At 41.0% G+C, this 19,835-nt stretch overlaps 1 protein-coding gene across 1 annotated transcript in view; it reads right to left on the bottom strand.

The window, feature by feature from the left end:
- Window positions 1–1,118: 1,118 nt before the first annotated feature.
- Window positions 1,119–19,835, bottom strand: part of SMAP2 (small ArfGAP2) — a 46,715-nt gene continuing 27,998 nt past the window's right edge. The window contains exons 2-10 of the mRNA XM_026516562.4: window positions 17,240–17,373; window positions 15,653–15,738; window positions 14,671–14,749; window positions 11,728–11,814; window positions 10,638–10,719; window positions 9,300–9,409; window positions 8,126–8,291; window positions 7,347–7,663; window positions 1,119–2,492 (exon numbers count right to left, since the gene is read on the bottom strand). Of these exons, the coding sequence (XP_026372347.1) occupies window positions 2,367–2,492; window positions 7,347–7,663; window positions 8,126–8,291; window positions 9,300–9,409; window positions 10,638–10,719; window positions 11,728–11,814; window positions 14,671–14,749; window positions 15,653–15,738; window positions 17,240–17,373 (1,187 nt within the window). The 3' untranslated portion in view covers window positions 1,119–2,366. The remainder of the gene's footprint in view (window positions 2,493–7,346; window positions 7,664–8,125; window positions 8,292–9,299; window positions 9,410–10,637; window positions 10,720–11,727; window positions 11,815–14,670; window positions 14,750–15,652; window positions 15,739–17,239; window positions 17,374–19,835) is intronic.

Below are 19,835 nucleotides of genomic sequence, written 5' to 3'. Positions count from 1 at the left end.
ATAATACAACGTCTAAGCAATTCTAAGTCTGTTGCCCCGTGAGACTGTGAGCTTCTTACGAGCAGAAACTATATTAGATTCATTTTTTCCTGATCTGTTCTTCCCAAATTCTAAGAGCTGATGAGCCCCCACGGTTCAGTCCTCTTCTCTCTCTGCTTTCTCCTTAGGTATTTCATTTGATCTCACGGCTTTACATACCATCCATACCCTGATGACTCCCAGACTAATACCTCCAGCCAAACAATTTCCAACACAGACAATTACACTATGCTCTATTCTTCCAGATCTCCACACAAGTGGCTGCTTATCCAGGTCTCAGTTCAAATGTAACTTCCTGACTACTCCATCTTAGCGGTCCCACACCCACTCTCTCCCTTTCACTTGTCTTACCTTGTTTCTGAAATTAAGTAGTTTACTTACTTGTTTATTGTCTGTCTGTCCCACCACACCATCCCCTGAAATTGGGGAGTATTGATTCATTGCTTTGTTCTAGAGTCTATGACAGTGTTTAGCACATTGTAAAAACACTTATTAAATATTTGTTAAATGAATTAATGCCCAACATGGGTCTGGCACATACTACTTGTTAATATTCGAATGCTAAGGGTCCAATACGGTGCAGAACGTACCACAGGAATTGGTCATTTGACCTTAAATATGACCATTAGCTCCATTTTACCCCGAGACTCAAGGGTTCAGTAGCTTGCCTGGGAAGGAACCTGGATATTGGCAGCCTGATCCAGAGCTTAATGTCTTGGCCACTACACTATCCTCTCATTTACCTCTGGAAGTATTTAAAAGGTGTACTCAAAGGAAAGAAGGAAGGGAGGGAGGGAGGTCAGTCTCAGCTTCTCTATCTGGTGGGGGAGAAAAGGACAGCTAGTTTTGATGTTCTGTGGCTCTAGCCACAGTTCCCTCAGCTCACAACTCCAGACACCACTGCACAAAGGACAAAGGTCCCCTCTCTGACCGCCTAAGCCTGGGCCTGGTCCTTGGGCATCCCCAGTATACATTTTTTTTAAATACAGGAAGTGGAGGAACTGTGCCAGAAAAGCAGAAAACCGAGATGCAACTCACCCTCCTCCATGAGTGATACAGAGTAACAGCCAAGCAAAGGGTCCTTCCCTGAAATATTTATTAAGGAATTTACACATACACAGGAGAAAGGCAACCAGGAATTGTGGTTCCCACAGGCGAAATCTTTTAAGCAAAGTTTTCTTGTTTTAATTTTCAAGTAGGGTGAACAATGACTGACAGGAAAGCTGTCCAGGCTCTCTGCCTCACACACCTGGAGAAGGTGGGGACACAGAGCAGCCTGGGATACACAGGCATGAAAGAGTGACTGGCCGACTGGGAGAGGGGGGAGGAGGAAGGGAGCTATGCGTAAGACTACAATTTTTTTTTTAAACTATACGAAAAAGTGGCAACAGTTTTAGGCTGTTGATAAATTAACTCCTCTCTGTGTAAACCTAAAACAAAAACAAAAACAAAAACACCGAGAGCAGATGGGGAAAGAGTGGGAGGTGAAATACACACACACACACACACACACACACAGTACACACATTAAGCTCTGCATTCCCACTGGAGGGGCTGGTCCTCCAGCCATAGAGCCAGATCCCACTGCAGGTTGGATGGAGGCGGGGCAGGGTGTGTGTTCTTGTGTGGGACCTTCACAAAGTCTTTGGTGCTAATAAAGGCTGATGGAAGCGATGAGTCCTGAAGCCTCAGGTCCAGAAAGCAATTCAGGGCAAAGTAGAGTAATATTTTTGCTCATCCTCATGGGAGGGGGTTTGCCTCAGCCCAGGGCTAGGGCCAACCGGATCTAAGACCCAAGGAGTATTTAATTTGATTTCAGTACTTTCTTCATTCCCATAAACTATGGGACCATGGTGCCTCCCTCTCAACCAAAAATTTAAACATGTAGAAACAGCTTAGCAACACATACGGAAGTACCTCTAAACCCTCCTCTCTTTGCCTAAAAGACAACACCTCCAGACCTTTCTGAGAGTTTGATAGGAGGTTTAACCTCAGGGGAAAGGTACTCAAGGTGTGTACCTTTCTCCCACAGTTTAAGTGCCTTCTGCTAACAGTTCCTAAGGTGCTGGTGCCGGGAGAGGAGTGGGGTTGAGGCTGCAGAGGAAGTCGGGATGGCTAGGGGACATGTACAACATAAAGCAACAGAGAGGTCTGCGTGTCCGGGAAGTGGCTGGGCTGGGCAGAATGCCAAACCCCAAACAACAAATTGAGCAATTTCTAAACCAAACAGAGGTAGGAAAAGGGGATGGGATGGGGCAGTTGGGGAAAGAGGAAAAACTGGGAGAGAGAGGGCTGAGGAGAGTGGTAGCCATACAGGTGTTCTGGTTTTATTTCCACATCTGAGGGCTGAGAGTCTGATTTGCTGCCTGTCCATTTCCGCCGCTCATCGACTGTCCATAGCTCAGCATGCCATGGGCTCCACAGAAGTTCATCCCAGCCATCTGCTGGGTCATCTGAAAGGGAGAGAGGAGACTTTCAGACCAGGCTGTGGGCATGCTGCCAATTACCGCAAAAAGGCAGGGTAGGAGTCCTTCCGTCTGCGGGGAGGGGTTGGATAGGACAAAGGGAAACTGTTAGGGTACAGATCTGCCTTGAACCTTAATAGATCATTTTGAGGGCTCCAGACCATGTAAATGAAGGACTTCTCAGAAGGGAGATGTGGACAGAGACTAATGCTCAGGGAGGGAAAGGAGTCCTGGAGCTAGTCAACGTAAAAGCAGCATGAGACGTTATTCTCTTTTTCCTTTCTAGTCTCTCATCCTAAAAAGAAGGGGCCTATTGTTAACTTGCCAGCCCTGAGAGTATGCAGACGAGCCCCCACAGCAGCGCTCCTGTCTTATCTCCAGCAGAGTTATTACTGTCAGTGCCAGTGAAAGTACGCTCAAGCAGAGAGAACAGGGAAAAGAAACTGGACTGTTCGGAATGAACAAAGGAAAGAAGAAAGAAAGAGAGAAAGAGAGAAAGAGAGAAAGAAAGAAAAAGAAAGAAAGAAAGAAAGAAAGAAAGAAAGAAAGAAAGAAAGAAAGAAAGAAAGAAAGAAAAGAAAAAGAAAAAAGACCAATGGGTCTTCAGTGTGTGACAGGGGAAGTTGCTGGGAGAAAAGAACCAGTAGAATAAGGTCTGGGTGGGGCTGGGGCCTCTTTATGAATGAGATTGAAAGACTGGCCTCTGGCAGTGAAGAGAGTAAACTATTTATCAAGAAAAATGCCTTAAATCTCCCAAGCCCGGTACATTTCTGTGTAAGTTCTTTTTCTTGAGGAGAAAGGCTACTTTTCTCCCACCAACTTTTTTAAAGAAAACCTCTAGCTTATAGAAGAGTTGAAAGAACAGTATAATAGAATCCATATATCCTTCCTTAAATTCACAATTGTTAACACCTTGCCCCATTTTCTCTCTGAGATCTATATATCTTGTAAGGGACCTTTGTACATATATATATGTAAATTTTTGAAGAGCACTGAAAATTGAAGATGTCCTGACATTTCACCTCTTAGTAAGTCAGGAGGCATCTCATAAGAAAGAACACTTTCCTAGACCCACAATACCAGAAATTTAGTATGAATACAATAATGTAGGTTACATTTCATTTTTCATATCTCTTTAGTCTCCTTTAATATAGAACAGCTCCTCTACCACATTTTCTTTTCTGACATTGTTTTTGGAATCCAGGCCAGTTATTTTGCAGAAAATCCTTCAGTTTGGATTTACCTCACATTTTCTCATGATTGGATCCAAGTTAACCATTTTTGGCAAGAATTCTATGGAAGTGATATCATGTCCTTTTCAATACAAGATACCAGGAAGCACGTGATGTTCGCTGGTCCCACTGTTGGTAATCTTATGTTTCAGCACTCAGCTAGGGTAGTAGCTACCATGGTTTTTTTTCTTCATTGTAATTAGTAAGTAATCTAAAGGTTATTTCTTTGAGAATATGTGACTATCCTGTTCTTTCTACAATTACTAGCTGCCATTCTTCTATAAAAAAGGCTTTCCCTCCCTCTTACCCACACCCATTTCAAAAAAATATCACTACGGACTCATGGATTTCTCCTCCTTTAGTTTTATAACCCGCCAGTGTCATTCCTGTTGATGCTCCCATATTTGGACAGTGGGGGCCTCCACAAGTTGGCTCATGTGTGCTTCTGACATGTTCTCAACATTTCACAGCACTTCATTACTTATACAAATAAACAAGAAGGACTGAAAATAGCGAATTAAACTCCCAACTATGAAAGCCAGAAAAAGAAGATCAAAGTAAGTCAAAAGGCAGCATATAAAAGGAAATAATAAAGATAAACCAGAAATTGAGGTAAAAAACAAAGAAAAAACGTAGAATAAATAAAACAAAATCCTGTGGTTTTTTAATATATGTGTATGTATAACCAACAAAATAGACCACTAGTTAACCTAACTGGAAGAAGGGGCAAGGGGGAAGGAAACCACAAACATACAAAATAAGACACGACAAGGGAGAAATAATCATTGAAACAGGAAACTTTAAAAAAATCATGAGACAGACTGTTTGGTTTAACCTTTGATAAATGAATTTGAAACCCAAGATGAATTAGCTAATTTAGGTAAATAGAGTTTTCCAAAGCTGACTTTCATAGAACAGAGAATGCCATCAAAGAATTACTACACAAAAAAGCAAAAGGCCTGTACAACTGCACATGGGAATTCTACCCAATCTCCAAAGACCTAAACTATTCCAGACTACAGAGAAAGGAGAACATGAAAAGAGTTTTTATACAGCAGGTGAACATCGTCACCCAAACCTGAGAAAGAGTGTGCACGCATCCGTGTGCGCAAGCACACACCGCTCCAACAATACTTTTCGCCCATCTCTTTGTGTTCAGACTTTGAATCACTTTGTTTCAGCTGGATATTTTTGTATCTAGTATAAAATTGGGCATTGCTTTGTGAGCCAATTTAAACATCATTTCTTTTCATAGAAGAGCTACCTGTTGATATGACTGGTGTTTAGTCTTAATTCTACCACGTTACATTTTTACTGTGTTTGTTATATTTGCTGTACTCCCTAGTCTATGTTTTCCATTTTGTTGTAAAATATTCATTTGGTATTTATAAAGCTTCATTTTTTGTTCTAGTGGTTACCTTTACACTAATAATTTCTGTCTTTTGTTTCCTTTGTTCTGTACTCGAGCTTCTACCATTGGCATGTCAGCTTATTACATCCTTAAACTTCCACCTGTTTCCTATGCAACAATCAATTTATCCTACCTCCTCCTTTTTATCTTCTCCTCCTCTTTTTTTTCTCCTTCTGTTATCAGTTTGCTCTGAACATAACATCTATTTTTCTATCCTTGTCATTACCTTAGTTTTAGTCTTAGATTCTCAACATTTAATCACCATCAGTCCTTTTGCCAAAATGTCCCCAGTCATCTCTTAGATGGATGAAGCTTATCTTCTGGTACATTCCACAAGAAAGACGTGTTAGTCTGATATTCTCTGATTTCTTGCATATTTAAGATTTTTTAAAATAGCCTCAATCCTTGAAGGATGGCTTGTCTGGCTATAAAATACTACTCCCATTGCTGTTTTTTTAATGTTGCTGTTAGAAGTCTAATGTCAACCTGGGTGTTCTTTTTTCTAAATGGAAGATCTGGGGGAATGGGAGGTAGGCAGACAGTTGGAGCCCTGAGAATTTTTCTTGTTCCATAAAATCTAGAAGTTCACTGCGATATATGTTAGAGTTGACCACGCTGGGTCAACTTTTCCAAACACAGTGGGCTCTTTCAATATTATATTCAAATCTTTCATTTATAGGAAATTTTCTTGTATTATAGATATATATATATTAATTCTGCTCCACTATTTTGTTTTTCTTCTTTGGTCATCTCCAAATATATTCATGTTAGGCCTTCTTTGCTTAATTTCTGTATTACCTTGTCTTGGATTTATTTTTCTGTTTCCTATATTTAGTTTCCATTCTCTGACCTGTGTCATACCTTTCTTCAATACCAAATATATTTTCAGTTGAATCTGTTTTCTTTTGGCTAATTTGTAATTCAGACTTTAATTTCTAAGATAATTGTTTCTTTTTTCCATTTCTTTCCTGAATTCAGTAAAGTTTCATTCCATAACTTCCAGTTTTTTGTCCATTTTGGTCCTAAGTTTTTAAATTTCTGACCCAACTGTTTTGTCTTTAAGTGTTAAAGGACATTCCAATCAGGTTGGTGGTTTGTGTAACAGTTTTCTTCCGTTCGTGGCAGTTTTTGGGGGGGGAGAATTTTCATTTCTTGATATGTTTCAATTTTCATTTTCTATTTTCTTCTCACAGCAGTTCTGTATAAATGTTACCTGCCACTTTATTTATTTTGTAGCGCCTTATTTTTCTGAATCGGAAAAACAGACGGGTGTGAAGGTTTGGGGAGGCTTACTAGATTTCTTAGTTCAAGAGCACCCTCTTCTGTTGGCATAGTGAAAAGATTATTTGGAAGGAGGGGAGAGGATGGTTTATCTTATTTTGTGATTCCCTTCTTTCACTTCTCATTTCTTACTTTCCCTTCACTACCAGGTCCCCAGAGGGCACCTCTTCCTTCTAAGTCAGCCCCATAGGGGGGCGCCTGGGTGGCTTAGTCGGTAAACATCAGGCTTTTGGTTTCAGCTGAGGTCATGATCTCCGGCTCCTCACCTGGCTACGCGTGGAGCCTGTTTAAGACTCTAAGTTATCCCTATTACCCCAGAAGCAATGCTTTTCCAGAGCGACCATCTTTAAGCCTATACATTTCAAGGCCCTCATTTTCAATTCTCCACATAACCAGAGTTCTAATTGCCAAGTCTCCGACCTCTTCTATCATGCCTCTAATCAGCATAGGTCTTCTTTCCAGGGGGAGAATTTTGTCTGTGTTCTGTTACCTCCAGCCCCCTGCTCCCTCTCCTCTGTCCACATAGTCCCTCTGACGCTGGCCTTGCTGGATATCGGGTTTTCCTGCCATGTAATTTGAAGTTTGCAGCATTCTGTCTACTAGATGGGGCAGTCATGGGTTATGAGTGGTTTTATTTGCACTCCTTATTTACCTGTATAGATTGTTTTTGTTTTGAGGAACGTGTGGAGAAATTTAGATTGAGGCAATTACCCTCATTCTACAGTAACCCAGAGCTCCTCAGAAAGTCTGACAGGTAGACCTTCCAGAAAAAAAGGGGGAGGGGGGTTGGCAAACCTAAGAATGTCTCTGCATTACCTCATTTATACTGTAAGGGTTCAAAGGACAAGGGAGAGATGACGTGAGACAGCCTTGAGGAAGGCTCGAAACTCTTGTCCCAAGGAAAATGGGGTAGCTTACCTGAGTAAGGTTCCACTGCAGCTGCTGAGCTGGCTGAACCCCATACATAGTCTGGGGCACAGCGGCCATGCCTGCCATGTAGCCAGCCTGCTGGGTGGTCATCATTCCATTTGGCACACCCATCATTGAAGCCTGCATGCCACCCATATAGCCTGCAGGCATGGCCATGGGGGCAACCATCCCAGAAGCTCCTGGCTGAGCTACCATGCCTACTGGTGGGGGCATCATGCTCCCCATTATGCTGTTAGGAGGTGTGACCCCAGGGAAGCTGGGGTAGGCTGTGGGATATGCCATCTGAGCTGGAGCCATGAACATTGCTGCCAAGAAAACATAAACAGAGAACTGTTTTGAGGAAAGTATACAAAGTCAGTCCAAACTCTCACTGGCTACTCCTTTCCAGCTAAAATTTCTCAGTAGCATTTCTACTCAACTCAGAAGGCTCTTTTACACAGCAGAATAGTTAGATTCCCTACAAGACTTGCAATGGCTTACCAGTGGACTGCTGACCTAGCCATTTTCCTTTCAGGGTCCAGCTCCAGACCCTGAGTCAGACTTTACAGAGCTGTGACACCAGACACCACAAAAGTATGGCTCTGAGTTACATTAATATCTATCTGCTGACACTTTGTGTAGCTTTACAAGAAATGTCATGTTCAGGCCTATTTGGGGTATAATGTCCTGGCCCCCAAAGCAACAGCCCCCTATTACAACAAATGATTCCTGCATGTAAGTCCTCATGTCTCTATCTGGCATAATGCCACCATCCCCGTGAAATCTACCTTGGGCAGGCATTTGAGGTGTCTGAGATCCATACAGTGAAAGGATGGAGTCTTTAGAGAGCTGTTTCTTGCCTGTTTCTTCTGATTTGCTCCCTGGCTCTGGAAACAGGTTCAGGTTTTCAGGAACAGAGCCGGCACTCCCTGCAGTTGGCATGGAACCTACAACCTTAGGGCAAAGAGGGCAGAGGGAGAGGGGAGAATTGGAATGGTCCTCATAGAGGTTCGGTAAGGACCGCCCTCATTTCTCTGCTGCTTCTAACATCTGCAATAAGAATCCATGGGCAAGTTAACAGCTTCCTGACATTTCTACCACACAAATATCTGAAAACGCCTGATAGTTAAGCTGTGGTACAACTCTTTGTTCTACAGTTGAACAATGTGATTTGGTGAAAACAAACAAAAACAACCTACAAATGATGCAGCCACAGAGAACTGAGTTTAGATCCCAGCGCAGCCATTTACTAGCTGCTAACGAGAGGCTAGTCGTAACTCTTCTGAATTAATGTTTCCTCATCTATAAAATACCCATTTTGCATGGCTGTGGTATATATTTTAAGTTGTAAAAGAAATATGCAAATGGATATACAAAATCACGTAGCACTCTGCCCGGTCATAAGCAGGTATTCGACGAATGGTAGCCATTAACAGTTTCAAGTCTCTCACACCTCCAAATTCTCTGGCAGTAACCCTCATGCTGGGGAGCTGACCTAAAGTATCAGCCTTTACGATGTAACACATCTTCAACAGAAGCCCACTCAAAGGACCCACTTTTTTGGGGCACGAGACAAAATGGAATGAATGGTAAACCTAGGCTGTGGGGCGCCTGGGTGGCACAGCAGTTAAGCGTCTGCCTTCCGCTCAGGGCGTGATCCCGGCGTTATGGGATCGAGCCCCACATCAGGCTCCTCCGCTATGAGCCTGCTTCTTCCTCTCCCACTCCCCCTGCTTGTGTTCCCTCTCTGCTGGCTGTCTCTATCTCTGTCGAATAAATAAATAAAATCTTAAAAAAAAAAAAAAAACCTAGGCTGTAACAGAGATGACACAGGGTTAAGGGAAGAATCAAGAATTAAGAAAACCAAAGTCCAATTCCAGCAAGGAAGTATGACTTGGTTCCATATTATCAAAATTATTCTTTCAGAATGTTCTTTAATTCTAAGGCACCCACATGACTCACCTTTCTGGAAACTGAAGAAGAGGGGGATGGAACAGAAGCCAAAAGATCTAAATCCTTCTCTAGGGTATTGCTGGTCTTACTATTTGCAATGGAGCAGGACACAGGAGCATCTGGAAAGAGAGAGCGAAGCTCAACTGCAGCACTGCTCATGAAGCCCGTGCCCTCCTTCTATTCTAGACACAAAGCAGAAAAAACCTAGAGGCTCCAATCAGGGACCTGGAAATCCCGGCTTCGGAAACCATCGAGCCTGGATGGGGCATCTCACAAAAGGCCTCACCTCAGCTTCCCAGGAGCACGCTGGAGAAGGCTGGGGCCCAGCTATTGGGGACAGGGCAGCAGAAGCCCAGGCCTAGCAAACGGGCTGGCTGGCTCCCTTCTGGCTATTTGAGGGGTACAGCTGTGTAACTTTTATCTCTTTTTCAGGGATAAACGGAAGGTATAGAAATTATAAACCTAAATAGCCAATAACCTAAATCAGCAGAAATGCACTGAAACCAAAGTACAGCCATGAGATCTGTGAAAGTAAAGAACACGTTCCATTTCTGAAAGGGGCAGAACCTGGGGCGCCTGGGTGGCACAGCGGTTAAGCGTCTGCCTTTGGCTCAGGGCGTGATCCCGGCGTTATGGGATCGAGCCCCACGTCAGGCTCCTCTGCTAGGAGCCTGCTTCTTCCTCTCCCACTCCCCCTGCTTGTGTTCCCTCTCTCGCTGGCTGTCTCTATCTCTGTCGAATAAATAAATAAAATCTTTTAAAAAAAAATGTTATTTAAAAAAAAAAAAGAAAGGGGCAGAACCACTAGTTCAGGGTTTCAAAGGTTTGGAGAAAAATAACCACAAGGTTAATAGGCCATCTCAGAAACAGGCTGCACCTAAAAAATGAGAGGGACTGCGCATGGCTCATGGGTGCTGGTTTGGTGAAACTTGCTAACACTTACTGAATGCTTAGTTTGTGCCAGGCAAGGGGCTAAGAGCTTGAGAGGAACTATCTCATTGAATCCTCCCAACAACACTTTTGGAGTAGAGACAGTTATCATTCTTATGACACAGATTAGGAAAGCAATGTTCAGAGGTTAAGTAAACTACCCAGGGTAGTTTATGTAGATAGTAAATGGCAGAGATGCGACTCTGACTCCAAACCACTACACTATACTGTCGTTCTGAGACGTGTAAACGCTTCTTAGAATGACGGCTCAGATGTGAAACAACAGCAAAACATGAGAGAACCATCTTACTGATGAAGACACAAACTGAAGAATCCCCTCACTACCTATCTTCCCAGGGTGACAGAGAATTCGTCATAATGTATACGTTTATGGGAGTGGAAAAGTCTGACTCTTACCAAGGCCCAACAAATCCATGACAGGGGCTGAGGATTTCGGGGAGCTTTTCCGAGGTAGCTGTGGATCTTCTTTTTTCTGTGGCTAAGGTGAAAATATGTTAAAGAAAGAAATAAGCAGATGTTTTTTAACGCTTTTCCCCCCTCGTCTCTGTAAAGCCACAGGTGTTCTTGTGGTACGGCTGCTGTTATTCAAAGAGTTACCAAAGAAAGAAACAGGAAGTGTCAGGTGAAAGAACCAAGTCAGGAAGCACAAGTGCATAAACCAAACCTAAAGTAAAAAAGATACCGTCTCGCTTGTTTGGCTTTCTGAAACCAAGACAACCACAGAGCAGGAGAGCCAACAAAAATAGGTTTTTGGTCCCAGGAAAAGCCACGAATAAAGGTAGGTGTCTGATGGTATAAGAGCTGAGAGCCAACAAATCTCCCAGTGGTTAGAAAAACTTTAATACCAAAAGGGAGATCAGTTTAAAGATCACCTAATTCACTCTGCCAGTATCATTAATGACTGTGTTCTGCAGACAGTGGATTCAGAATGATAATCAAAGACTCTTCCTTAAGCAAATAGTAAAAGGTCCTCTCTCCCAAGATTCCAAGCTCTTATATTAGAGTATCTACTACTACAGCCACAATATCCTGTGAAGAAAGAAAGGTGTCTACTTCAAGATGACAGAGCAAGAATACAGGAAGGATTAAACGGCTTCTGGACTGCTCTTCACCGTAACAGGAAAACGAGGTGGAGAGCGTCTAATGAGAGAGGATGCATGTAGCATCTGCCCAGGGGGTATCTCCCAGTCATGGCATTCTGGCATGGAACGTGCCTCTTGCTCAGATGGGACAGATGCAGCTCCCAAACTCCCAACTGGCCCCAAAGAGAAGTGTCACAGAGCAGATTAGGCAACCATAAGGCAATGGGAAAGCATCAGAAATGGCAGCAGGCAATCTAACCTAAATGTGGAACTCTTTGGCCCCAGATAAAACGGCGCAATATTCTAGCAACCCCACCCTACCCACCGGAAGGCCTCCTACCCCTCCCCTCTGCATATAAACACACCCTAGACCACCCACCCAGTGCAAAGACTCTCCCACTTACCATTTTAACTTTCTCAAAAACTACAGGTTCCATCTTTTTCTCTGGAGCTGGTTCACTTCCTCTTTTCCACTTGTCATCTTTTTCTTTCTATAATGATTAAACAAAACCAGAAAAAGAACACAGGCCCCACGGTGACTAACAGTTCGACAAATTACAATTCCAAATGTGCAAAAAGGACACAAAAAATTCCTATTGCATCTGATGCAGGAGTCTGACAAACTTGGGGGTTTCTCTGTACGGGGCACGAGAGCTGGCCTCTTCCACATCAGCCTCAATGCTGTAAGAGGCATTGTTCATGTATCATTAAGTACCTCCTCGTTCTACCTCACCTATGACTCCTGAAATGTGAGTCCCAACCACCTGTAGAGGTTAAAAACGTTTCACCAGTTTGCTGCCCCTTTGTGACCCAAGTTTAATTTGCTCATGCTTTGAGGGGCCCCCTCATCTTGGTACACCAGTAAATAAATTCAGGCTCATCTTACTTGACATACATCCTTTGTGATTTTAAATTCAATCATAAGTCCTCTCAATCTTTATCTCCTTTTTTTAAAATCAGAAAATAAACTGTAATTTCAAGCTTAAAGATTAGGAAAACAAAAAATTAAGGAAATAAGGCAAAAAAAAAAAAAAAAGAAAAGAGAGTGAAAGGATTAAAGTATCCCTTTTAGGGTGTCCTGAATGAGCTGCCTGAATAAAATAAAAAAGCACATCAAAAATGTATCTTAATAATCCAAAATATGGAAATATAACTTCACGCACAGTTCATCCCAGAATTATTTATGCTGAAGAAAAATTTAAACAACGTTTCTTGTCTTTTATATTGTCTCCTCCACAGAAGGAGAATGGTAAAATATACTGTGATCTAGTTACTCGCTGAAGGATGCAACAATTAAGTTATGAACATTATATAAGTAACATAAAAATACATAATATGCTAAATTGAATGAAAACAGTAGACAATCTAGATAACTATTATAATTATGCCCCTAAAAGTAACTATAAAAAAGAAGGAACTGGGGCGCCTGGGTGGCATAGCGGTTAAGCATCTGCCTTCGGCTCAGGGCGTGATCCCGGCGTTATGGGATCGAGCCCCACATCAGGCTCCTCCGCTATGAGCCTGCTTCTTCCTCTCCCACTCCCCCTGCTTGTGTTCCCTCTCTCGCTGGCTGTCTCTATCTCTGTCAAATAAATAAATAAAATCTTAAAAAAAAAAAAAAAAAGAAGGAACACACCCAGGTGATCATCACTGGTAAAGATGATAAAGGTAGGCATGGATTTTCCACTTTAATTTTCATATTATCTGTAATATGATGTTATAATCACAAGGAACACATGTGGCTATGTCTGCTTCATTCATGATGTAATGCTTTAATACAGAACACTTTATTTCTTGAAGTGAAAAACGCTTTATCTGTCCATTTAAAAATCATACTCTAACCACTTTTTTTCAATTTGATAGTAACTGTCTTCACTTAGCAAATATTAACTCTTGGCATTTAAATCTTCACAAATATATTTTTAAAAACTAAGTACATCAAATAAAAATTCTTGGAATAGCTTTTTGGTAAACAGGAGGTATTTCTTTTCTAAGTGAAAACACTCAGTGAGTAAAACAGGCTGTTTTAACATGGGTACAGTACAACTAGCAACATAATTATGAATGAACACTATCTTCATATGGCAACTCTTCCCTCCTCCCCCATCTTCTCGATTATCTCACATACTCTTTTCCTGACCTCATCTGATTTCATATCTTTTGGTACAATGAACAGAGCTAAGCAGACCGACCACAGTTTTCTACAAATCAAAGGAAATGTGTGTGCTTTGGTTCCAAACTCTTTTTGGTGATGCCATCCAAGCTGTGGCTATACACTGGGTTGATTCTTTCGTGGAACAGTTAGGACAAATTCTGTGGATGACTATAAAATAAGAGTCCTTCACACTAAGCTGAGAAGGAATTACCTTTACCTAACTAAATGTATTACCTTGCACTTACTTCCTACATTGAAACTCACCTACCAGTTGATGCCCCTTTTCACACAAGCCCAAAAGATCAATCTGGAGCAGATTCCAATGAGTTTGACTTTAAATTACCTGGAAAGACTTAGAGCCCTGTATATCCTCTGTTCAAATACAAAACTAGATAGATGATAGATAGATAGATAGATAGATAGATAGATAGGCAGATAGACAGATAGATAGATAGGGCTCATGCTAGAGCTGGAGAATCCCATCTCTATACTTCTGTAGCTAAAGAAATAGTCAATTATTCCTAAGCAAATTTACTATAGAATTTAACAAAGGCTCTTTTAGGTTGTCATACTGGTTACTCCTCAGTTGTCATTAGTCAGGCGCCTTATCTTCTTCCAGAAACCTTTTGTATTTCCTCCTGTATGTTATACTTGTCCTAGCTACACTGTCTTCCAGATTCTAACCACATGCCTAGGATGGAAAGTGAGCTTGGCGACTGGTAGTCTCCTTCTAAAACCCTTCTCAGGAACAGGGTTCCACTGTGTCCATCAACACACTGGAAATACACACTGGTCAAACTGAAGATAACTTTGGTGATTTAATTAATTTTGTTGACTTCATTTACAGAAAAAAATACATATATACACACACATTTATACACATACATACACACACACATTCTTGTTTGATCTAGTATGCCCAACATGTCCATTTGAAGAAATAATTTGGAACTGGGAATCACTAACACCTAAATACAGATTAAGGCAAAGAACTCACTGATGGTTTGCCCTGTCTGTCCCTGACATGAAAGTCTGCTCCATGATATCTCGTGACCTTGATTCAATAATTGGCTTTTTACTACTTGTTTTTATGGTTTTGGAGTATTTCAGTAGCTCTTCTCACATTCTTCCCTGACCTGATTTGTAAGCAAATTACTCATTTTGAACAAAGCTTTAAAGATTTATAACCAACCCTAAAGGCATTGATGTCCAAGCTTCGGTCCATGTATTTCTTCTTCTCATATTTATCTCGAATAAATCCCTCGACAGCTCTGCAAAAAGCTTATTAAGGATAAATCAAACAAATCTTTCCCATAATATGACTCTAGGAGGTCGATCTGTATTCCATGGAATGCTGTTCTCCTCTCTCCCTCCTGCCTGGTTTCTCCACATGGCTCCTATTTCTTCACAAAACCTTAAAATGCTTCCTTCACGGTTACTGCAGGGAATCACAATTCCCTATGATTTTCCTTCAGGATAATGATGGCAGCAAATGGGATTAATCTTCATATGACATCAGAGGAAGTTGTGGGTCTTCTAGAATACAGGTAAAGCAGTCAATTATCTATTTTAAAGCCCTTGGGTCAAAAGCCTTAAACAGAGGTACCTTAGTGCCCCTTAAAACTATAAGCCCTTGTGCCCCACTACCAGATTCTGATCAGTGTCTCTGATCAGGGCCCCAAATCTGCATTTTAACAGGTTCCACCTGCACCCAACAAAAAGCAAATTCTAACAAGACAGTCTACAAACCACATTTTGAGAAGCACTGCCTTTAGGGAGTTTGGTTTTGTGAGTAGGGTGCTTATCCCTGTTGAGGGGATGGGGGAAGAAAGTTACTGATTAACTGGTCAGTAACAGTTCATTCTTTCACATAGGACATAGAAAAGGCATTAAAAATGAAGGGTAGTTTTGCTGATTCAATACAGCACAGTGAGAGAATTCAGTGAAACACTGCAGTCTTAATTCCCAAATAAGTCTTCCCCATTGACGGCACCATTCCGATACTAGAAAGTATGTTTGCTTTTTGTGTGTGGTGGTGGCAGGAGAGAGAAAAGCAAGACTTTGACTAAACCACATAGAGATGGCCTGGTCAGACGAAGGGGCTTGAGTCTTGTGTGACTCTCCCAAAGCACCAAAATACCAGTCAGCCTTCTAAGTTGCTCCAGAAAAGATACGGGTCTATTTGAGGTCGCCGAAAAGTCTCAGGAAGGTAGGCTTCATAAAGTCGGTTTGCCTTTCCATTCCCCATCTCTTGCATGCACTGAAATCAAAGAGATGTGGAAACATGGAATGTCAGATGAGGAAAAACCTGAAAAACTTCTCACCCAACTGCAGCATTTTACAACTAAAGAATCAACCTGACAGTGGCAGAACCAAGATCTATGTGCATACTCTGATTTCCGGTCCACGATTCTCTCTACTCTATTGCCAATTATTTGCCTCCATGGTTGTCCTTCCCACCCTCCACCCCTAGTTCTTTTTATTGAAAAATTTGTCTGACAAGATACATTTAATTCAGTAATAATTCAAGACCCCATTTGAAAGCCCAAGACATATAACTACCAATTAAAATGTCTACTTGATAGGCAATAATCAGTGCCTAAATAGGCAGGCAATTATTGAGCAATAACTATAATTCTGAATTTATACTATGAATTAATCTATTCAGCTTTATTATTAAGAAATGTGTTTCCCATTAGGCCTTTGAAATAGATTCCTTAATACTTGTGAGGGACAAATCCCAGGATTTTTTAAATCTTCAAAATCCCAAATACCTCCATGGCATGTAATTTCCTTCATAAGACATAGTAAAGTGTAAATGAAAAATATAACTAATCTTTTAGACTTTTAGCGAATCTATGAAAGCAGTCTAAAGTAATTTCTAGGGGCGCCTGGGTGGCACAGCGGTTAAACGTCTGCCTTTGGCTCAGGGCGTGATCCCGGCGTTATGGGATCGAGCCCCACGTCAGGCTCCTCCGCTATGAGCCTGCTTCTTCCTCTCCCACTCCCCCTGCTTGTGTTCCCTCTCTCGCTGGCCGTCTCTATCTCTGTCAAATAAATAAATAAAATCTTTAAAAAAAATAAAATAAAATAAAGTAATTTCTAAAGCCCTTCTCTGGTTAAGAAAACCTCTTATTTCCACCACCAACTTTAGCAACAGTTTTCTTTGGATCCTTTCTTCCCACCCCACCCCAAGAAAAGAAAAAAATGTTTAATTACTTTTAAAAGTTTTGATGTGGGAAGAGACTAGAGAAGACTGAAGCCATGCAGAGGTGCAGATCTTAAGTCAGCTAGACTCACTAACTTAAGTGTCTTGCTCCCAGCCCACCAACCGAACGGCAAGCAAGATTCACATACATATTTTAGCAAAAAAAATTGTAAGTTGGAGGATGAGGGTGTGTGTGTGTGTGTGTGTGTGTGTGTGTGTGTGACTATCTAAAACTACAAATGTTAGATCTGCACATGCCAGGGGCCTTAGAAAATAATCCAAAGATCCCTCTTTATACCTTGAGGGTATATCCATGGGGTCCTAGGCCACAGACTTTGTGTTTTGAAGGAGGTAAAATATGGGTAGAGTAACTTATATCTTAAATAGAAAGAGTAAAAATTTCTCTATTAAGGTATAAGACTCTGACATAAGTGTTTCACAACTAAATTTTTCTTTATCTTCACCTTTGTGCCCAATATGACTGAAATTCATATGGAACTATCCTTACATGGAAATACAGGAGCAGCTGACTCACTGTCGGGCTATTAAGTACCTGAATCTGTTCTTGAGTCCACTGGTCGAGGTTAACTGATTTTACCCTGGATATGTGCACCCCCAGATTCCTGTGGATTCCAGCACATCGAATGCAGATGAACACACCAATGTTCCAGGAGGCCCATCGTGGCCCTGTAAAGGTCAGGAACAGGGCAATAAAATGCAAATTAAAACAACATTCAAGGCCCAAGCTGGACTACTTAGATTATCAGACAACATTTCTGCTAGAACATTAATGAGAGAACTGTTACCACATTCACCTTTTTTATTGGTTCTGTTCACTCCTTCATGCATCAGAGCTTTTTTTTTTAAGTTTAGTTTAAATTTAAGGGTATAGTACTGTGTTTTAGTATATTGACTCAGCTGTGCAACCATTACAACTATTTAATTCCAAAACATTTCATCCCTCCAAAAAGAAATCGCAAACCCATTAAAGACACTCCCCATTTCCTCTCAATTCCTTCCCACCAGGCCCACAAATCTCTTTCTGTCTCTATAGATTTGCCAATTCTGGATATTTCATGTAATTGGAATTATACAGTATGTGGGCATGTGTGTATGGAGTAGCTTTTTACAGTGTCTGATGATATGACTGCTAAAGTACAGATGTTATAATACTGTTAACTTATATAAAAAAATATCCCAGGAGAACAGTGCAAAGTCATGTCACACTGTATTTAGTATCTTGCATGAATAGCCTTCTCTCAAGAAACTTTTCAATGATTGTGGGGCCTGGATTCAGTTTTCCTACCAGGAAAAAAGATACAGACCTGCCATGCCAGCCCAAGCCTCAGCCTGAAATTTAAAACTTTGTTTATCTTCCCCTCCCCACCAGGCCTATAAAATATGCATCCTGATTAACTTAATAGGATCCTCTCCCCTTGAGCTGATGTCCCTACTTTACCCAACTACAGAATGATCTCGATTCAAGATTGTCAAACAGCAAAGATGCTTATTGCAATAAAAAAGAAATGTCAGGTATATATTTTAATAAAAAACTATTACATAATTCCCCATCCCTTGCCAACTTTACTCATTCTAATAATCACGCTGGAAAATCATCAAACTCCTCTTCATAGTTTTTATATAGGAAAAAAACAACTTGCTTTTATGTGATATCTGCCAAAAAAATTACTGAAAAATCACTAATACTTACTTTTCCATCATTTCACTAGGCAGAAATTTACCACGTAAAATGAACATGATAGCAAAGTTAGAGGTTGCAACAGTGAAAAGACACCAAATGATTTTTTACAGAGACAAGCAGGATCTGTTGGAAGAGCCAAGGGAACTAGACTTCAATTCTGCCAGACACAATTACTTGGTTGGTCTGCAGGTTTTGACAGTCATTTTAATGAAACAATGATAGACTCGTATGGCAGAAAATTATTCTTAGAAATCTGAATTCACGATTATTAAAAAAATGTAATTTTTAAAAATATTCTGATATTATGGCAAATACTATAAATACAGAAAGCTCAAATCTTCCCTATAATCACCAGGTGGTGTTCTCTGCCTGAAATTTTATCCCAATACCTTCTCATCGCTGCTATCTTGATAGGCTCAGATTTATCTTCTAAAAAGACCTTCAGTCCCTTGAAATCCCTAAATGGATTTGCAGAGTAGGTCTGCCATACAGTAAATACACGCAGATGAAGAACACATCTTTCAGTGGCGGGGAATTATATAAAAACAAGACGAAAGGCCTAAACAGGTATGAATGAGGTTTGTTAGGGTGTTGTGTGTCTACGTCGGGCTACAGTTTTCATAAAGGAATACAGGTAAGATTTAAGTTATATAGGATTAAAAATGGGACCAAAAGCTAATATTTCATGTTTCTTTACCATTTTCTCTTTGCTCTAGATTCGAACTCATAACACGATAGTTAAAATATATTTGTTTGCTAATACAATCAGAAGCCACAACACTAACTAAAAGTTAGCTGGGGAATGTTACACTGTTTGCTTCCAGGCCCTAAGTCCACAGAAGGTGATTCTCAGTCATCTAAGCCACTGTCACAGCTGTGGAATTCCTCCAGCTCCCATTACAGAGCATGTAAAGTCCCTCTGCCTCTGAGGAATACAAGGCCAAGACCTGATACTCTGGAGCCACTAACAAGGCCTCAGGAGAGAAATGCGGGCAATATTTTCAAGAAAAGTCAGAAAGCCTCCTCTGCTCCACTCCCACATCTGTCCACCACCTTTTCCCAGTGAAATAGTGACAGTTCTAGCTCAGACACTCAGCCTCCTTTAGTTTTAAGCCACTAGATTGATTAGTCAATAACTGCACACTCCATAAAAGATTATGAAACTGGAGAAGAGGAAAACACAAAAAACAAAAGTTACTTTATATGGCTGAAAATGTGGGAAAACGGTGTTGTTATTAAAAGTACAATTTTTTGCAGCCAGAAAATGCTTAAGCTTGAATGTTATCTCCATCAATAATTAGCTGTGTGACCTTCAGAGAGATACTTAAACTCGCTAAGCCTTAGTTTCATCATCTATAAAATGTGTACCTCACAGAATACAGAGGGATAATAATATAAGAGAGCTACATGTAATAGCATGGTATAGAATGAGATTTCCAAAACGCAT

This window comes from Ursus arctos, unplaced genomic scaffold (genome assembly GCF_023065955.2).
Source record: "Ursus arctos isolate Adak ecotype North America unplaced genomic scaffold, UrsArc2.0 scaffold_32, whole genome shotgun sequence".
Lineage (NCBI taxonomy): Eukaryota > Metazoa > Chordata > Mammalia > Carnivora > Ursidae > Ursus > Ursus arctos.
The sequence above is the reverse complement of the archived record's forward strand: the minus strand, read 5'-3'. Positions and strand labels throughout refer to the sequence as shown.